The sequence below is a fragment of the Electrophorus electricus genome, chromosome 10 (assembly GCF_013358815.1).
Source record: "Electrophorus electricus isolate fEleEle1 chromosome 10, fEleEle1.pri, whole genome shotgun sequence".
NCBI lineage: Eukaryota > Metazoa > Chordata > Actinopteri > Gymnotiformes > Gymnotidae > Electrophorus > Electrophorus electricus.
This window is the reverse complement of record NC_049544.1, coordinates 8,613,189-8,630,623: the sequence shown is the minus strand read 5'-3', so window position 1 is coordinate 8,630,623 and position 17,435 is coordinate 8,613,189. Positions and strand designations below refer to the sequence as shown.

Below are 17,435 nucleotides of genomic sequence, written 5' to 3'. Positions count from 1 at the left end.
TGATATTGAGGCATTTGTCTTCCCATGCACATAGTAACACAGAAATACAGGCCTACTCATTGTTTCAAGAGTATGGGAAATTTCATTTTTGTAGTAATTAATCTCCTTGTATATTTTAAAACCTTATTGCCAATTGGTCTGTGCACTTGGTCAAAAAACACATCAAAAGTCTAATCACATAATCACCATTATTGTGCAAGCAAATGAAAAAAACAGAGGCCACAGGCAAGAACTGGGGTAGTCTGTATGCATTCAGCACTTACCGTACAAAACACGTTATGATTTGCATTCCTTAGAAAAAAATACTCTAGCCCTCTCGATCCAAGTGCATAATGGAAGTTCTGAAAGTCACCCGACTTCACTTGCTACTTATAATAGAAGATGCTAAGATGCCATTCAATACCTAAGCCATGGACAGCAGCAGATGCAATACATTGTGTGATCAGAATGTGCTTCCTAAATCTAGTGAAACCATCTTTAGAAAATGTTTTTTAATAGTTACACAAAATGCGCAGGATAGTACATCTAAAAAATACACTGAAGCTTGCCAACAGTGCAGCACTGTAAGATTTATTTCAGGGCCACTGTCCCACACACTGAAATACTGTAAATAAAAATATATACACGGTATTACTGCTGGGATAGGCTCCAGCCCCCCGACCCTGAATTAGATGAAGGGGTTTAGAGGAGGAATGAATAAATGTAAAAGTATTACTGTATATAAAAGCAAGACTTTTTTATTTGAGTTTCAGCAACGCCATTGCGTTGAGTTTCAGCAACGCCACACACACACACACGCACGCACACACATGCACACATACCCACACACTCATGCACGCACATGCACACACTCCATCTGCTCGACCCCCTCCCCCTCTAACCACGCCGCGAGAGCCAAGTAGTGGCCAGTGACCAGTGCTGCTAGGGCAGGCGGGCTGAATGCTTCATTACCACCACAGGCCTGCTAGGCAGGCCGGCACCACACAGCCAGCCCCTCTGCTGTTTAACAGCCTCCACACCCTCTGCCCTGCTGGCTGCGTCTCACTGTGCTGCCCCTCCCCTCCTGTTGGGCCCGGTCAGGTGCCGGCGGCCGGGTCTGTGGCAGGTCAGCCTACCCGCTTCCCCTTCAGCCTCTCATGCGCTGACGGTTGCTGCTGTTTTTTTTTTTTTTTTTTTCCCTTTCCTGCCGAGAGGCTTCCCCGTTGGTGGGGGGCCGTGTGGCTCAGGCAGGGTCAGGAGCGCAGGCTGTGCCGTCTGTGCCCACCGGAGCCGGAGCAGGAAACAGTCGACACACGATGAGCTCGAACACGGCGCATTCTATTGGACACGCTGCGTTACTGCAGGTCCACTGAGGTATAGAAAAAATACAAACATAACATCGTTTTCTGCGAAAAACCCGAGGAAAGGAACACTTTGGAAATGGCGCTGAAAAACCCCCAAACGGCATAGCACACTTAGGCATCAAAGCCTTGCTGCTCCTCCCTTGAGGTAGCAATGCTTGCCGTGGAGACTGCCTGCCTGAGACAGCGCTCCGCCTGCCTATGTTAAACAAAGAGAGAGAAAATATGTCTTTAGTTGAGTACTGCTTTAGGCTCCCCTTTATCAACTGCCATTCCTGTGAATTGCTGTGACAGTGACTTCTGTGCACTCAACCTCTCGCTCCCTCTCGTCCCATCTCCTGAGTTATAGAGCTATCAAACTGCCTTTTCCGGCTAGCCCGCCTCATATTCTGCTCACTTATTCTCCGGCTCTTCTCCTCCCTGCCGTGCACTTAAAGTGGGAATGTCCTTCCCTCCCTCTCAACTCCGCTCTTTTGTTTGACACAGTCAATCCTTGTCTGTTCTCTGTGGTGCTGTATATGAAGCATGTCTGTACAGATGCTCCCCCACCCCCAATCCCGCTCCCGCCCAGGTGAGCTGTCAATCACAGGCCTCAGTCAAGGCTTAACCTGGGCCAGTCCCATACAGGCACTGACAGGCAATATGTCCAGTCCCTCTTCACTTGTGACCTGCTGCATATTCCTCCACACCCTTTCTATATAAACTGGACTTAAAAGAATGCCGCAAGTGTGTGTGTGTGTGTGTGTGCGCGTGTGTTTGTGTGCATGTGTGTGTGTCCCTTTCCGCCCTCGGTACACTGCACTTGCAAGTAGTGAGCGGAATAACGGATAACTCCGACTCAGCATCTGAAAGGACCAAACAGGCGATCTCCCCAGTGCAATTCCATCGCACCATTCCTACCGCAGGAGTAAAGCACGTTGGCCATGGCAACTCATCACCATCGGTTCCCGACGGTGGGCTGACGGGGGGTTGTAGCACCTCGGCTGTGGCCACATGGACGGAGGCTGAGGGGGGAGGTTATTGGCGTGCCGACAGCTTGGGCAATAATGTCCCGTTGGTGTGGAAATGGCTTACACTTCTCACTCCTCTGATACTGCCTGCATCCGATCATTTATTTCCGCATTCTCGTTTGCCACTAGCGTTTAAACTGTCGTGCCCTGCCACGGTGAGGCATCCTGCCGTCACGTGCCGGGGACGGCCCTGATGCTGCGTGTGAAACTGCACGCAGGCTTCAGCGCTGCCACTGGGCTAGTGTGTTAGCAAGAGCACTGTGATCTGATAAAGGCCTCTAATGCAGAGCTTTCAAAAGAGTTTACTGAAGTTTTTCTCATTTACATATTGCCTAATATTTCTTGTGCACAAATAAGGCGGCTTACCAAAGGCAGAGTGCACATGCAAAATGCAAAGTGGCTTCTTTTGTCCAATCTCATCCTCTGAGTCTGTTATTGTGGTGCTACTGTTATGTAAATGTCATGTACAAAGGGAAAAAGGGGGAGAAATGTACAACATTAAAGTAAACCAATTTTTTTTTCTCACACTACTCAAAGAAAACTCTTTTGTATTTTGTAGATTAGATCGCAAAGCAAACTATTGCCACTTCCCGCCAGCTCTCTTGACATTTGTGTTTCTCTTCTGCAATTATTGCTTTTATTAGCCGACAAGCTGTGACCTGCCCTTCATTAGGTTAAGATTATGGTCATTTCCCCCAAAAGACTCCGTACTTTTCTCCTCATAGATGTACTGTAATATAACCAACATAAAGACTGACCTCTGCTCCCCATCAGTTCACCAACTCTGCTGCTATAGGAAATTGCTTTACCATACAAGTGGGCACTTTATGCTTTGGACAGCACTGTAATTATGTGAATTCCAGCCGTGTAATAACAATGTAACACAAATGGAGATATACACAGCTATAATGCCATTGCTGTATTAATGAGTACCTGCTCTGTCAACTCTGGAATTACAGTGTGTACTACTAATATTTGGTTGGAAACCTGAAATAAATGGATAATGCAGGGAGAGTATGAGTCGCTAGTCACTCACCCTGCCCACCAGCGCGTCCAGTGTGGGCACAGGCTTGCCCTTCTGGTGCCGGGCAGTGGGCGGAGACTGACCGTCCCAGTCCTGCAGCTCCTCAATGTTCTTCAGATACAGCAGAGCTTTCAGTCCGGTACAGTAGTCATCGATCACTGTGAAGTCCTGATTCTGCACCGCACTACACACCTACCCCCACGCAAGCCCACACACACACACACACACACACACACACACACGGCAAGGGGCACAGTAAGAGACATGCAGTTGATTAAATGTGCGACATTACATCAGAAAGACTGACGCAAGCAGGAAACACATCCTGAGATAATATGGGTGACCTTTAAAGAAATCTAATAAATACTCCTCTCACACACAGCGCAGAGATGAGCCTGATAAAGCTCCGCTTGAGCCACTAATCAACTGAACCAAACCTCATGTTGAAGCCCTTTCGATTGGTTCTTACACTCTGGGCTTAGCCAGTGTGATTTGCATGGAGCAGTGGGACCTGTGTCTTTGTGCATGTGTCTCTGGCACTTCAGATGGCAGTCACGGCAAGTCCTAAAGCAACAGATAAGACGCGCTTATCTTCCAGCCCCATCTGATCTGACATCAGCTCGTGACAGCTAAGCGCTACCTTTCACAGGATTAACTCCCAGCCACACGGCAACCATGTGCAGACGACTCCTGTCTGATGCATGCAGCCCAACTCCTCGCGCCCGTGTCTTATGGAAGATTTCTCTAGCCTTCCCAAGGATATCAGCCACAGTCCTGCCAGTGGCTTCCTTGGAAGGTGCACTCGGCTGTGCCATGTTAGTGGTGTATTTAAAAATTAAATCGCAGTCAGAGCGCCACATGCTGAGAAAATGGAGCCATTTATTCGAGCTGCCCATGTCTGGCTTACAGATGCAGTATGTTTTTCATTAGGATTCTCATTTGCATAAAACTTGTTACTCTGCTGCGCTGCACACCAGCCGTCTGTCTTTCAGCACACCTCACAAAAAAACAATAAACAAACAAAACAAACACCCCCCCCCCAAAAAAAAGAACAGGAAAACGAAAAAATCAAAGCAACAAAAAGAGCCCAATTAATTTTGATAACATTTCACCTTAATTTTGACATGATGCAGGGCAAATGTAATTTAACAATGGTTTTAATTATGTCAGTGAGCAGTGCAGAGAATCACAAATGTGTTCCACATGTACAGCCCACAGAAAGGGATAATGCTTCTGAGAAGAGTTCACACTACGAAAAGCATCTGACCAAACTAATTATTGGCCTTGGATTAAAAACCCAATGAAATGAAAATATTTCACATAAAGTTAAACTCACTCTGAAAGGATCTACTATCTCAGCCATAAGCAACTCAGATATAGGATTTAGAAATTACCCAAAATCCAGATATTCATATCCTGAAAAGCAAATGACTACTCGGGCACTGCAACCTCATTTAAAGAACTATTCATGAAAAATGTATGAATGAGAATGAATGAATTCATTAATTATGATAGAACAGACCAATTTGTGATCTTCCCACGGCTGTAGTTATAAAATCTGAGCCCTGTTGCACTGAGTGGGGGAATATGTCCATTAGTGCCTCTCATTTGGTTGGGAACATCAAAGATGTGATGCCCTGCTCCACAGCATTTAGTCCTAATGTGGCTGACTCCTGAAATAAATCGAAGTGAGAATTTCTAAGTAGTTTCCAGGCAATTGAGGCAGCAGGTCCCTTTTATCTACTCTGAAAACTGTGGCTGTGCATTGATTTCGACTCCTTCTGAGATCTCAAATGCTTTTAGATCCCCCCCTCCACACACACACACACACACACACACACACACACACACACACACACACACACACACACACTCTCTTTCTCTGTCAGCTCTTTTATTTCCAGTGATAAAATTCTGGCATTTAGCAGGACAGCACCTTCCCAAAAGAGAGGAAGATTAATTCAGTTTGGTATCCAAATGTTACAATGACTATGCATGAAGCTCTTGTCCTTTTGATTAGAGCATTATGCTCAATATGCCAAAGGATATTAGCCACTGATGTTTTGTATTGCTTTCCAGGTAAGAGATGCCGGCTGTGTTGAACAGCAACTGGACGTCAGCATTAAGTGGAGGTGAATGCATTTCAAAAGTCATTGAATACAGAACTTTACTTTCTTTTGTCAATAAAATCTAGCAAGACCCCACCATGTGTACTGGACTTCGTGAATTGAGAGGCACACATAACCTTTTCCCTTTGTTTTTGTCTATAGAAATACTGTATGCAGTGCTTCTTCAATCGATATTTTAACATGCTGCTTGTTAAAAGCTCGCTTTGTGCTGCCTGATCTTTTCTTCCCTACGGAGACACTTAGTTGTTTTAGAGTGAATTACAAATTCCTGATGTCTTCTGAGCCACAAGTCATTTTTGCTACCTGATGATGGCTCCTTTATTGCAGTTCACAGCTGTTTACATGCACCCAAACGGACAGAAATTGCAGCGTGGATCATTAAGATTGAACTGTCTCGGCCATTAGTGAAATACTGCTCCATTGCCCCAAAAGACCTGCCAACGACATCATGGTGACAACCTGCTCTCGCTACTGCTAAAGGCGGCCATTTCAATATCTCATTAGGACATGAGATAAAAAAAAACAAAACCTGCCAAACAGGTGAATGTTAATAAAGTTGAGGGATGCCTTCACAACAGCTCCACTGTATGGCAAGCGCTTGGCAGAGTAGGTCTTTCCCCAAAGTGAAACGCATTGTAAACTTTAAGCAAGCAGAGTGCAAAAGTAGGCTCTTTACGTCCTCGCGAAAAGGCAGCCGGGCAGATCTCACACGCAGACACATGTGCGGAAGTCGATAGGCACCATAAGGAGCAAATCCCCTGCAGGGCGATTGCAAAGCAATGTTTGTTGGTAATGAATCAACTAAGGCGTATTGATTGCTGAGTGGATCGCATTAGTTCCTCCCGCATCTGGGCTTGGTAAGCCGCAGAGCCATCTGTGGCTGCAGAGGTGGGCGCCTCGTCTCCATCAGCGCACGTGCAGGAAGGCACCTGCAGCAAAGACACGCAACCCATCTTGCTAAAAAAGGGGATGTTGGAGAGACTGGGCTTAACTGGGAGAAGCACTCCTACTTTCTTTTGGAATATAGGGTAATGAAAATGAGGTTTTGTAAGTAGCGTACGACATATGACTTCAGAGAGTTGGTCTTCAATAACCAGAGAGTGACAAAAACTCCCTGGTCGATGTAGGGAGAAATCGATACAGGATATGAATGGACTTCATTATATTGTTTGTTCTAGGAGAATATGTTTGATGTGGCATGGAGTCAATCACTACTTAGACACAACAGCACAAGTGTCTCCAACACTGGAACTGACAGCACTCTGCTCTTACTGCCCCAAAGCTTGATTCTCCCATTCAAGGCTTCTGTGTACCTTCAGTTTAGACTACAAGACTCCCTGATTGTACCAGCAAGAATGACTCCTTATTGGTGAAAGTCAGTCCTAGTATAAAACATTGTGGAGAGACTGGAGAGTACGATATTACCATCAGATATAATGCTTTAGTCTTTGGCTATGATAAACGCTTACTGCTAACTGTGCCTGGGTATGTTGCAGTAGTAATTTCCCAAAGCCTTGGGCCTTTGAGGCATCTCTCAGTGTAGCACTGACACTGCATGTCGTCTAAACAAACCACAAACTTCTAAGTTCTATCTTAATCCAACCCAGAATTCATAGAACTAATCCTCAGCAAAAAACTTAAACAACAAAAATGTATTTTCTTTCATCACTGAGAACAAAACTGTCAAAAAAGGAAAAGAGCTTTATAAATAGTGATTATATTTTGCAAGATGAAATACAAATTAAGGCTTTTCAAGGCAGAGAATCTGTAATTGAAGGCATTATGTTTCGATCAAGAACCAATTTTTATTCTGTAATTAAATTTTCATATTAATTCTGAGGACGAGTCTCTGGATGCATTGCAAAAAAGCTCCTCAGATCAAGTGTTGAGACATAACAGGTGGGTGACGGAAAGGCATTACTCAAACATTAAATCACATTTTAAAAAATAGTGGATGTGTTTATTCACAGATAGTGATTCAATTTGTATGCAGATTCTCTGACTGATTACTCCCCAGAAACAACCCACTGAGGATATGCAGTTTGAAAACACTTTCCAATCTTACATCTACATTTTTTTCAAAGTTTTCCAATTACAACTTTACATATGTGAGATATATTTTCAGATACATTTAGCAGGCTCATGATACCACTAACTGCAATTTAAGGGTAGAATGAATAGACATGTGAATTACAATTATTTTACTGCATGCTGGATTTCCGCAAATGTTCATGAGTTTCGGCTTCGACAGTACCTGCAGTAAAGAGGCTCCGACATGGAGGAACTGCAGGCCAGACTCAGCTGAGTCGATGCCCCCGGTGGCCAGAATGGGAAAGGCAGGCAAGGCTCTTGCTATGGCGCTCACTGCTTTCAGAACAATTGGACGAATGGCATTGCCTGTACACATGCACATAAAAACAAACAAAAGCCAACAAATAAACATGTCCAGATTTAATGACACTGAATTATTTAATTAGTAAACTAATATCTGTGAAATGGCCCCCCAGTAGTACCTCATCTGATAACAAAATGGACTTCCTCACACACTGATCATCAGCATTGATAATCATCATATTCATGTCTGTCTCTTTTTTTTCTTTTCTCAAACACACAAACACACACACACACACACACACACAAACACACACACACACGGGTTCAGACTGCCGTCTCTGGGGAGCGCTGTATCTCCTAATGTTACAACCTTTATTTATTTACCTGGATCTCAGTGTCCCGAATGAATTAAAACCTCCAGTCCGATCCCGGTGACAGATGGAGCCGTTTATTACATTAGATTTAACCACAGCTAGCTGGCAGGCTTTCCCCTCATTGATCAGTGGGAGACATTGTCTCCCCTCATTTAGCTCCAGTGGCACTAAAGTCTAGCGTGGTGACACTGGCACACATGCACACAGCTGCATTCTCCTTCATGTTAAATGACCCTTATTAATGACAAAAAGAAGGAAAGATGCGTCTCAGCAGTGTACATTCCATCTTCCTCCTCTGTTGTTTTTTTCTCACAGTTTTTTTTTTTTTAATTTATTCAGCATCCATGACACATGGTGCATTATGGGGCATTATCTGACAGAAGCAGAGCAACTTGGGAGCAAACAAGGTACGATACAAGGATCGCCCCCCTTCCTCGTTCTATCTTTCTTCTGCAAAAATAAAAAGGAGCTAGAAAAAAAAAAAGGGGTGAGTAGTCCCGCACCGGTGGAGCTGGTTTCATGGGTCACACGCGCGCACATGCCTGAAGTGACAGCCAGTAGCCTAGCCACGGTGATCCTCTTACCTTCATGGAGTGACGGGTTTATCTCCTCCAACGTCATCCTACACCGTTCCTCAACAAAACATGCAACCCTTGACACCTAGAGCCGTGTAATCTGCTGACACGAATTACAGTCAACTTAGTCAGGGGACGTTTAGCAATTCTGATGGCTGGCACTCAAACATAAGCTTGGGGACTGGAGTGTGGGTGAGGGTCACCCGCGCTGCCCACAGAGAACTGCAGTGGAACTAGTGAGACTTCTAATTGCATTAGAAATGGATGAGTACCCCTCAAAGACTCCAGCCCCTCACACACTACCTCACTGGCACTGGTTTTATACGAACAACCACCTCTAAAGGCAGAGAAATCTTGAGACCTCGCTTGACAGACAAGCAGACAAAAACGGGGATGGAGGGTGAAATCATACAAGCTTGAGTGACAGTGGACCTCCAATCTGGCCGTGGAGCCTTTGTGTTACAACACCCCGCTTGTCCTTCACGCACTTTTTTCTGCCTCCACGGGAAAGGACAGCGCCCGTTGTTTCTTGACAAAGCAGCCGCATACAGGGGTGGTGTCTGCGGTGCGCAGAGCAGCGGAGACTGACCTCAGGTCAGTAGTCGAGCTGTGACTTGGTAATGGTATCAGACGCTGCAACTGCCTCTTGGGCTTTGGAACGAAGCGGTCACATGTGGGAGACCCCTGAGCCAGGCAGTGCCTCCACAATCTCTGCTCTCCTCTCTCCAGGTCAGCCAGCGTGAGGCACTCACTCAAGCCAAGCATGTCACACCAACTATTTTGATGAATAATTCCGAGCACAGCACGATGTACACAGGAATCAGGTGGGACACCGGGGGCCTGGAATTGGGAATCGTCAAACAAGTAGGAGAATCAAGAAAAGCACATCCAAGGAAAGGCAATTAGGGAACTCCACCCAGACATGACCAACAGGATCATAACGAACCCCACCCCTAAGCAGCCCCACTCCCGCCCCACCCGCGAACCCTGGTTCTGCGGCGAGGGGAGAATGAAGCGCCAGCGCACTGCTACGGCGCCTACATTGAACAAATCTGCGCTTTAGTGAGTGATCCTGCTACATGGCTCCACGTGTGAGGGGAATAAGAAAAATGAGGGTGGAAATAAAGATGAAAGGGTGGGCTCTCGGGCAAGAGCTGTCAAACACACAGACCTATCATTACCATAGTGTGGGAACAACTAATGTCTAACGCACACTGAGCATGTGGATAAGTCTTGGCACCATGCGCATTAGCAATAAATAAGATCATGCGTTTTATTCGGCGGTCTGCTTCAATGCCTTTGTGTCTTTCGTCTGGCCGGTAAATAGGTGGCCACACAAAAATCAGAATCACCTGAAACTGCTATTAGCTTTCTGTCTTGACAGTTGCATTAATATAATAAACAACCTATTTTGAGCTAAAATAATTCCGATGAAACGTGGTGAATGCATTTGCTCATTTTATTGTATTGTAATAAAAGTGTAACGATAATTCTGGCATTTTGGAAAATGTCATCAGTTCACATTTTCCCTTTGATGGTGTGATGGCATTATGTTTAACCAATTATTTGATGCAACAAAGCATCAGGAAATTTGAATAGAAAAAACAACAAAGTCCGTTTTGACACTCCAGGAGTGTCAAACTCCCACGAGATGTTTACACATACTATAATGGAAAAAAAATTCAATTGCAGTTTGTGGCCAGGCATGCTACTGACCCTTCAATCTTACAGAAAAATTGTAAGAGAAAAAGTCTATTAATGTCCATTAAATGTCCATAAAAAAAAAAAAAAAAATCCAATTAAAAATACATTGTACGAAGGAGTAACTTTCAATTTTAGTGACTGAACATAACCATAACACTCTCTGGTATGGATGCTCAATTCGATTGTTTTTCCTGACTGATAACAGACCATTAACTGACCACTAATCGTTAACCATCAACATTCATTGGTCTATTTAAAATGGGTGTCTGAAAATGTTTTTTTTTGTAAGAATGAGCAGTGTCAAACGTAATATTTCCCCTTAACTAGCATCTTGCAGATATGTTGTCAGTCATGTATATTTCTTAAATAATAGAATTCTAGCAATATTATTCATACACAGTTTAAAAGTTAAATCAGAATCTAATCAGCCTATCCCATGAAATGTTCCTTTTTCTGTGAAATGCAAGACAATAGGCAAAATCTTGCTAAATGATAGCATGGCGCTGCCCACCAGTGCTAAATGCACTGTTTAGAACTGGCATAACAGCCTAGATCTCCCAGGTAGGAAAATATTTTAGAACTTATTCATTAAACTGGGAGCCATGTGTACTGCAGTGCTCTCATCCATACACACTGCTGGAGCCATTTCCTCTCGGTCCACCAGCAGGACAGGCTGTGCGGTGCATTTCCCACAGAGGCACAGACCAGCCATTGTGCTTCCGGTATGTGGCCCACGACAAGAATGACATGTGGTTGAGCAAGGCAGGTTGGGCGGCGGGTGTCCCGCAGTGCAGACCATCACTCCCAGGCAATGCATGCACGTGGCCTGCGCTGCTTCAAAACTGGGCCGTCACAAATACAGACGTAAATAAGCAATCTAGTATGCTGAAAGAGCGGGAACGCGCAGATGCTACTCCATAGGAAGAAGTGCTGTTTTACGGCACTGGGGGGTGACAAGATTTAAGCTTCGCCTCTCTATGGCATAAAGGGGGAAGACAATGCTTGAAGCACTAACATGCCCTTGTATAAAATTGGCCAAGTTGATTTCTGAGCCTTTCAGTGCAGATTCTCAAAAGGGCCTTTAATTTCCAGAGCATGCGAATAGGCGGTAAGGCTATATTGCTTCAATAACTTATGGCCCTTGTGCTTATAACAGTGTGCACTGCACTGTAAAAGACACATAACAGTAGAATAAGCAAGAATCATAAAATGGGCGATGAATATGCTGGATTCTTGAACAGCCTCCCCTTTAGCTCTCAGATCACGTTTACCAACTGCATTCATTTTTTATCATTGTTTTCATTACCATTTTGGTGGATTGCTGCGAATAAAACAGACTCCAAGAACAGCTTTTGTAGAAAAGTAGAGAGTTTACAGTCACCAGCAGAAAAAAAAGCTACATCTTTCCAACTGAACAGTTCTTCATTTAATAGATATTGATTCATGACTTGAAATATTAATATTGTGAAGTTTGGAGTTTGGAAACAAGGTAACACAAGACATTTTAAGTAGTCTTTAGTAAATAATACAGAACCTGAATAGTAAAAGGACTTTTTTCAGAGGAGCTTATTGCTGGTGCATGTTTCAACACATTACTGTAAATTCAATGAATCATTCAAGCTAATGCAAGATAGAATCGTGCCGTTAGCTTGCAGAAATGGATAAAAAAAATTCACTCCAGCCACAGAAAGATGACTACAACACACAACATAATTAATGCCCATATTACTCCATAATCATTTTTTTTTACTCAAAGTGCCCTGAAAAGTGTTACACTTTCCTCATATTTAATATTAATCTAATTATAATGCCGATGATTAAGTAATTTACACAACTCCATACACTAATTAATGCTCACAAGCCCACATTTCTATGATTTGCAAACAGCACTGAGAATAGTGGAGCGAGCAGTGTGGTTGATGTACAGAATGCATGTGATAATACTGGGAAAACAGAACTCAGGATGTGAGTTTGAGAATCGACAGATGGTGTCTGAGCAGTGTAGCAACACTGCACTTCTGTTGAGGTTTCCGAATAAAATGCACCATTTGAACCAAAGTATCTTGGTTACTTGGTTACTTTTCATTAAAATGGTTCCATGCCCACTGCATACACAAGTGCTACAAAACCAGTCACAACCATGCCTGCTGCACACTGCAATTACGTGTTTGGCCATTACAATAGTGTGAACAATATTACGGAGCATTGTTCCTGGATTATGGGGTTTAACTTTGTGCTTGTTTTTGAGATTTCTTTGGACTCACTGTATACATGTATATATACATATATCTGTATATATGTATATACAGAAAGATGGAAACAGCTAAATTGCTGAAAACATTTTGTGCTACTAAAATTAAAATTTGCAACATTTTTTCAACTACTGGTTGTATTTCAAAATTTTGGGCTAATATTCAGATGGTCCAAAGAGGCCAGATCAGTGTAGTGACAACTGAACAGTGACTTGTGTGAGAGACTATGGTGACTCCCTGACAGAAAGACATGGAGACACACAATGCAAAGGTATTTTATTTTTTTGTTTTTTCCAATGGGTGGGGAAGTTATCTCAGTGCCTACACACACCAGCATATAAAAGAAGGTAGGCAAAGAGAGAACAAAACAGAAACACAGAGAGAAAGAGAGAGAGAGAGAGAGAGAGAGAGAGAGAGAGAGAGAGAGAGCGAGAGCGCAACACAAATATTCCAGTAATGTTTTCCTTCTAATTTTTCCCTCAGTGTTTTGTCTTCTCCACTGCTTCCCTGGGGAGTGCAGTGATTGATGGCCTAATCCAGCCACTGTACTACAGACATCTCATCACAGCCTGTGTTCTTATCATTAGCAGTTAGCCTACGCCTGCTTCCACAGCTCACTGCCTGCTACCGGCCCATGAGATTTAAGGGTCTGGCCTTTAGAAAATATTTAACATGAAATTGAAATCTTGACAGGGCTGAGAAGTCCATCCTCAGCGAGGCAGTTTTAATTAATCAGGCCTACCGCACCATGCCGCCGCGCTGATTACTCAGACATGGAGCCCTAAATGAAGGAGCCGGAGCCTGGCATCCTGCAGTCCTGCTGCACACCTCAGCAGCCCGGGCAGGACTCGTGCAGCGAGATGGAGAAGGACTGGTAAATAAAAACGCAAACATGAAGAAGACCCTACGCAAAACACATGTGCTGCCCTTAAGACGCGAGAGAGGAGATGGTGGAGGAGACAGATTCTCTCCTGCTTTTCTTCCCAACGGGGAATGACAGTGCAGATGCATGCAGGTGCAGCCAGGCTAGTCTCAAGGCTGGAGTCAGCCTGGGCTCGCAGACAACCGCTACTGCCGCGCCTTATGCGTGCATGTCCTGCCTGCGTGAGGACAATCAGCGTGGCTGGTGTGCACATGACCCACCCCGATTATCACCCTAGAAAAGAGCGCAGAAAGAACTGCCTCAGGATAGCCCAGCCCAGGCCTGAGCTACTGCCCCGAGATGCCGGCCCGATCAATAAGCACAAAAACACTTGAGGAACACTCAACACGGGAACACTTGAGTGGGGCATTTTCTCTCTCTCTCCCTCTCTCTCTCATCCTCTTGTCCTCCCTTTTCCTCTCTCTTCCTCTCATTTGTCCTCTTTCTTGTTCCCGCCCTCTTCTTGTGTATCTCTTTTGTCCTTTTTTTTGCTCTCTCTCCCTCTCTCTCCCTCTCTCTCCCTCTCTCTGATAGGCTGCAGTTATGCAGCAGCATATGTGCCCATGTCCTGGAGCTCTCACAGGGGCTCTGACACAAGCCAGTCCATGGCAGTGCACTCTAATGAAGGCCAGCGCACACACCCGTGCATGCACACGCACGCACGTGCTACCCACGACCATCCCAAGCTTCATACTCATTGCAAACAAATCAAATACACCAATGATTAGAAAAATGCCGTCATGTGGAGTGGGTGCCACTATCCCCCCACACCCCCACGTGCAACTCCACGCAGGCTATGTACAACCACACACAAGTTATGTACAGCTAAACACACACACTATATACAACAGTACACAGACTATGTGCAACTCCACACACACTATGTACAACCACACACTCAGCAGAGCTAGGATACTACTGGTCTAAATATAAAACATGTACACAGTTTGGGTCATCTAGAGTGTGGTTTTAAAAGTTTTCTACAATATATCAAGCAGCCTGTTAGTCTCTACTGGTCACTGTTGCAGTAACAATATGGCAGGAGCTTAGTTCACTACAGTTCTTTCAAAAGTAAGAGTGTTTTCCTGCTATTTGAAGCAAGAATCGGTTAGGCTTTCATACATCTCCGTTCCTTTTTCAAGGCATCTTTTGTTGTTGTTGTTGTTGTGTCAAGGTTCACAGAAGTACAAACATGCAGAGCTTATTTATAAGGTGAAAGGTAGAGAGGATACCGCCATTATAACTTCTGTTCAGACACGTCCAGGCCACATGATTAGTGAGTTGAAATGAGTCGGGATAGCGGCTCTTCCCTGTGGCCCGTGCCCAGGCGAGCGGGAAGGAGCGAGGTAAATGCATAATTCACAGTACTCAGCGGATATCATCCGAACCACATGCTACAAACATGCCAGACAATAGGAAAGTGTTGAGACTGTGCAGATGAACACAAATACTTGCATGTCTTGTGGGTGTCTAGTTTAGCAACTCTGCCTGTTTCAGAGCTACCTGCCAACTTGCTTAACAGTCTGTGCCAAACATTCTCACAGACACCAAACCAAACCATTTATATATGTGAATTCTGCTTTATATGAAAAGCTTGGCACTGTGGAATGCAAGGCCCGGCAGGAGGCCAGACAAAAGTAAATGTAAGATTAATGTGAGATTGGTGCGTATATGAGGTTTGTCAGATCAGGCCTCTTGTGGCCTTGAGGCATACAATGTGCATCAGTCATGAGCCCACAACCACAGGCATACGCATAGGAACACACTTCTGAGTCATCACAGATTTGTTGTTAAATAAAAGGCCATACAGCACTGCTGTAGTGAAGCACAGTCTGCTGGAGGTGGTGTCTGAGGCTGCTATGGTGGAGGCATGGGTGGAGCTGCGGCAAGGTGGAGGGAGGGGGTGGTGGTGGGTGTATGCTAGGTGGAGTAGGCAGCTGAAACCCCGCAGGTTCCAGGCGGCCAGGCTCCTGGTGGACACCACTGGGCCCGCCAGCCACAGCTTAAATGCGGAAAAGATTACATCGAGTAGTTTTGCTTAACATAAAATACAGCTGCAATCGTTTTTTCATTAATTTTTCATGCCCATGCCTGTTTGGCTCAGGACTTTTCCCCTCTACACCTGCCCCTTCCTCCTGCCATCCCTGCTGTCATGGGAGGCTAACATAGGGCGACAGGACAGGGCAGCAAAGACGTCCCCAAACCTCCCCACTCCTCAGACCCTAGCAGTCTAGCCACACGTGCACGGCCGAGAGCCCAGCGTGTGAAAGAAAGGCAGAGTGCCTCGTAAAATAGCCCAGAGGCTTCAGCAGGCAGTCTGTGAGCGGCTACACACACCGGCCACCGTCCCCGCCGCCTGAGGCAGGGCCTCGGATCCAGCTCTGAGGAGGCAGGAGCCCACAAACCGCCGTCCGGCACGAGAGCAGACAACATGCAGAAGAACAACAATCAGACTGTCAGCACCGGTGCAACTCGAAACAGCACATGTAATTTAAGCTCAAGCAATCTATTTCCCAACATGGTTTAGGAAGAACAAACAAATAAATCCACTCACTAAACTCCAAAAATCGTATGTCACACACCAACGCACACTAACATGAAATATATCAGGTGTGTTTCCTGGAGTGTAGGGTAAGTGTCCTCCTTGTCGTGTGAAACAAAGGGTAAGTGCCCTTCCAGAGGGAAGCTGAAGGTGTGTCCATCTTCTCTAGTGAAGTGTTGGCTGAGTGTCTTTCTGGAGTGAAGTGGAGGGTAAATGTCCTTCTGGAGTGAAGTGTAGGGTAAATGTCCTTCTGGAGTGAAGTGTAGGGTAAATGTCCTTCTGGAGTGAAGCAAAGGGTAAGTGTCCTTCTAGATTGAAGCGCATGATAAGTGTCATTCTTCTGGAGTGAAGCGGAGGGTAAGGGTCAGTCTCCTGGAGTGAAGCCGAGGGTAAATGTCAGTCTTCTGGAGTGAAGTGTAGGGTTAGTGCGCTTCTGTAGATGAATCCACCTAACATCTTCTGCTGCTGCTCACTATATCACAGGGCGTCATGGAAATGCGGACCTTCCATGGCTGACACGAGTGAACACATGCTTCCCCCAGAGGCCATCGCACACATGCGTGCACACTCACACACACGCACAAACACACACACCACGCACGCACACAAACACACCGCGCACACACACACACTGCGAACACACACAGACACACACACACACACACACTACGCAAGCATACCCGAATGACGACATTTGAGAAGATGATGACGTTATTGGGGGAGTAGCTTCAAGAGCGAGAGTTCCCGAGAAATCACACATACCTGCAGGATCACTCTCCCCTGGCATTTGTTGCTCAACAATGGATGTAATCTTCACTACAGAAGAGCAGAGGAGCAGGCCTGCAGCTGAAGGAGTTACAGCGAAGCTGCTGCAACTTTCACACTTTTGCATGTCTTAAATGACTCCCATGACATCTGAAGCCTAATGACTACAGCAAAACTAAAAAAAAAAAATTGCCTACCTGACCCAAATAAAAAAACTAAATAAAATAATTTTTTAAAAAAGGTTTTGACAAAAGTTTGTTGCCCTCTTGTTTAGAAATTTCCTGCTGAGAGAACTGTGGCTTCTCAGTGTAGTAATGAATAGTAACAGTAGCAGCAGAAGATATGGTATTATATTGCAATAGAAAATACATAAGGATGTATTCAAAAGGATGTATTCATTTCCTATTTAAAATTATGCCTTGCTCTGGCATCCTATCAAATCTTGTCTATTTTATAGAGTCCGT

General features: G+C 44.9%; 1 protein-coding gene across 1 annotated transcript in view; it reads right to left on the bottom strand.

The window, feature by feature from the left end:
- Positions 1–17,435, bottom strand: part of dpyda.1 (dihydropyrimidine dehydrogenase a, tandem duplicate 1) — a 112,771-nt gene that overhangs the window by 9,192 nt on the left and 86,144 nt on the right. The window contains exons 19-20 of the mRNA XM_027016151.2: positions 7,758–7,900; positions 3,387–3,566 (exon numbers count right to left, since the gene is read on the bottom strand). Coding sequence (XP_026871952.2) covers positions 3,387–3,566; positions 7,758–7,900 — 323 coding nt within the window. The remainder of the gene's footprint in view (positions 1–3,386; positions 3,567–7,757; positions 7,901–17,435) is intronic.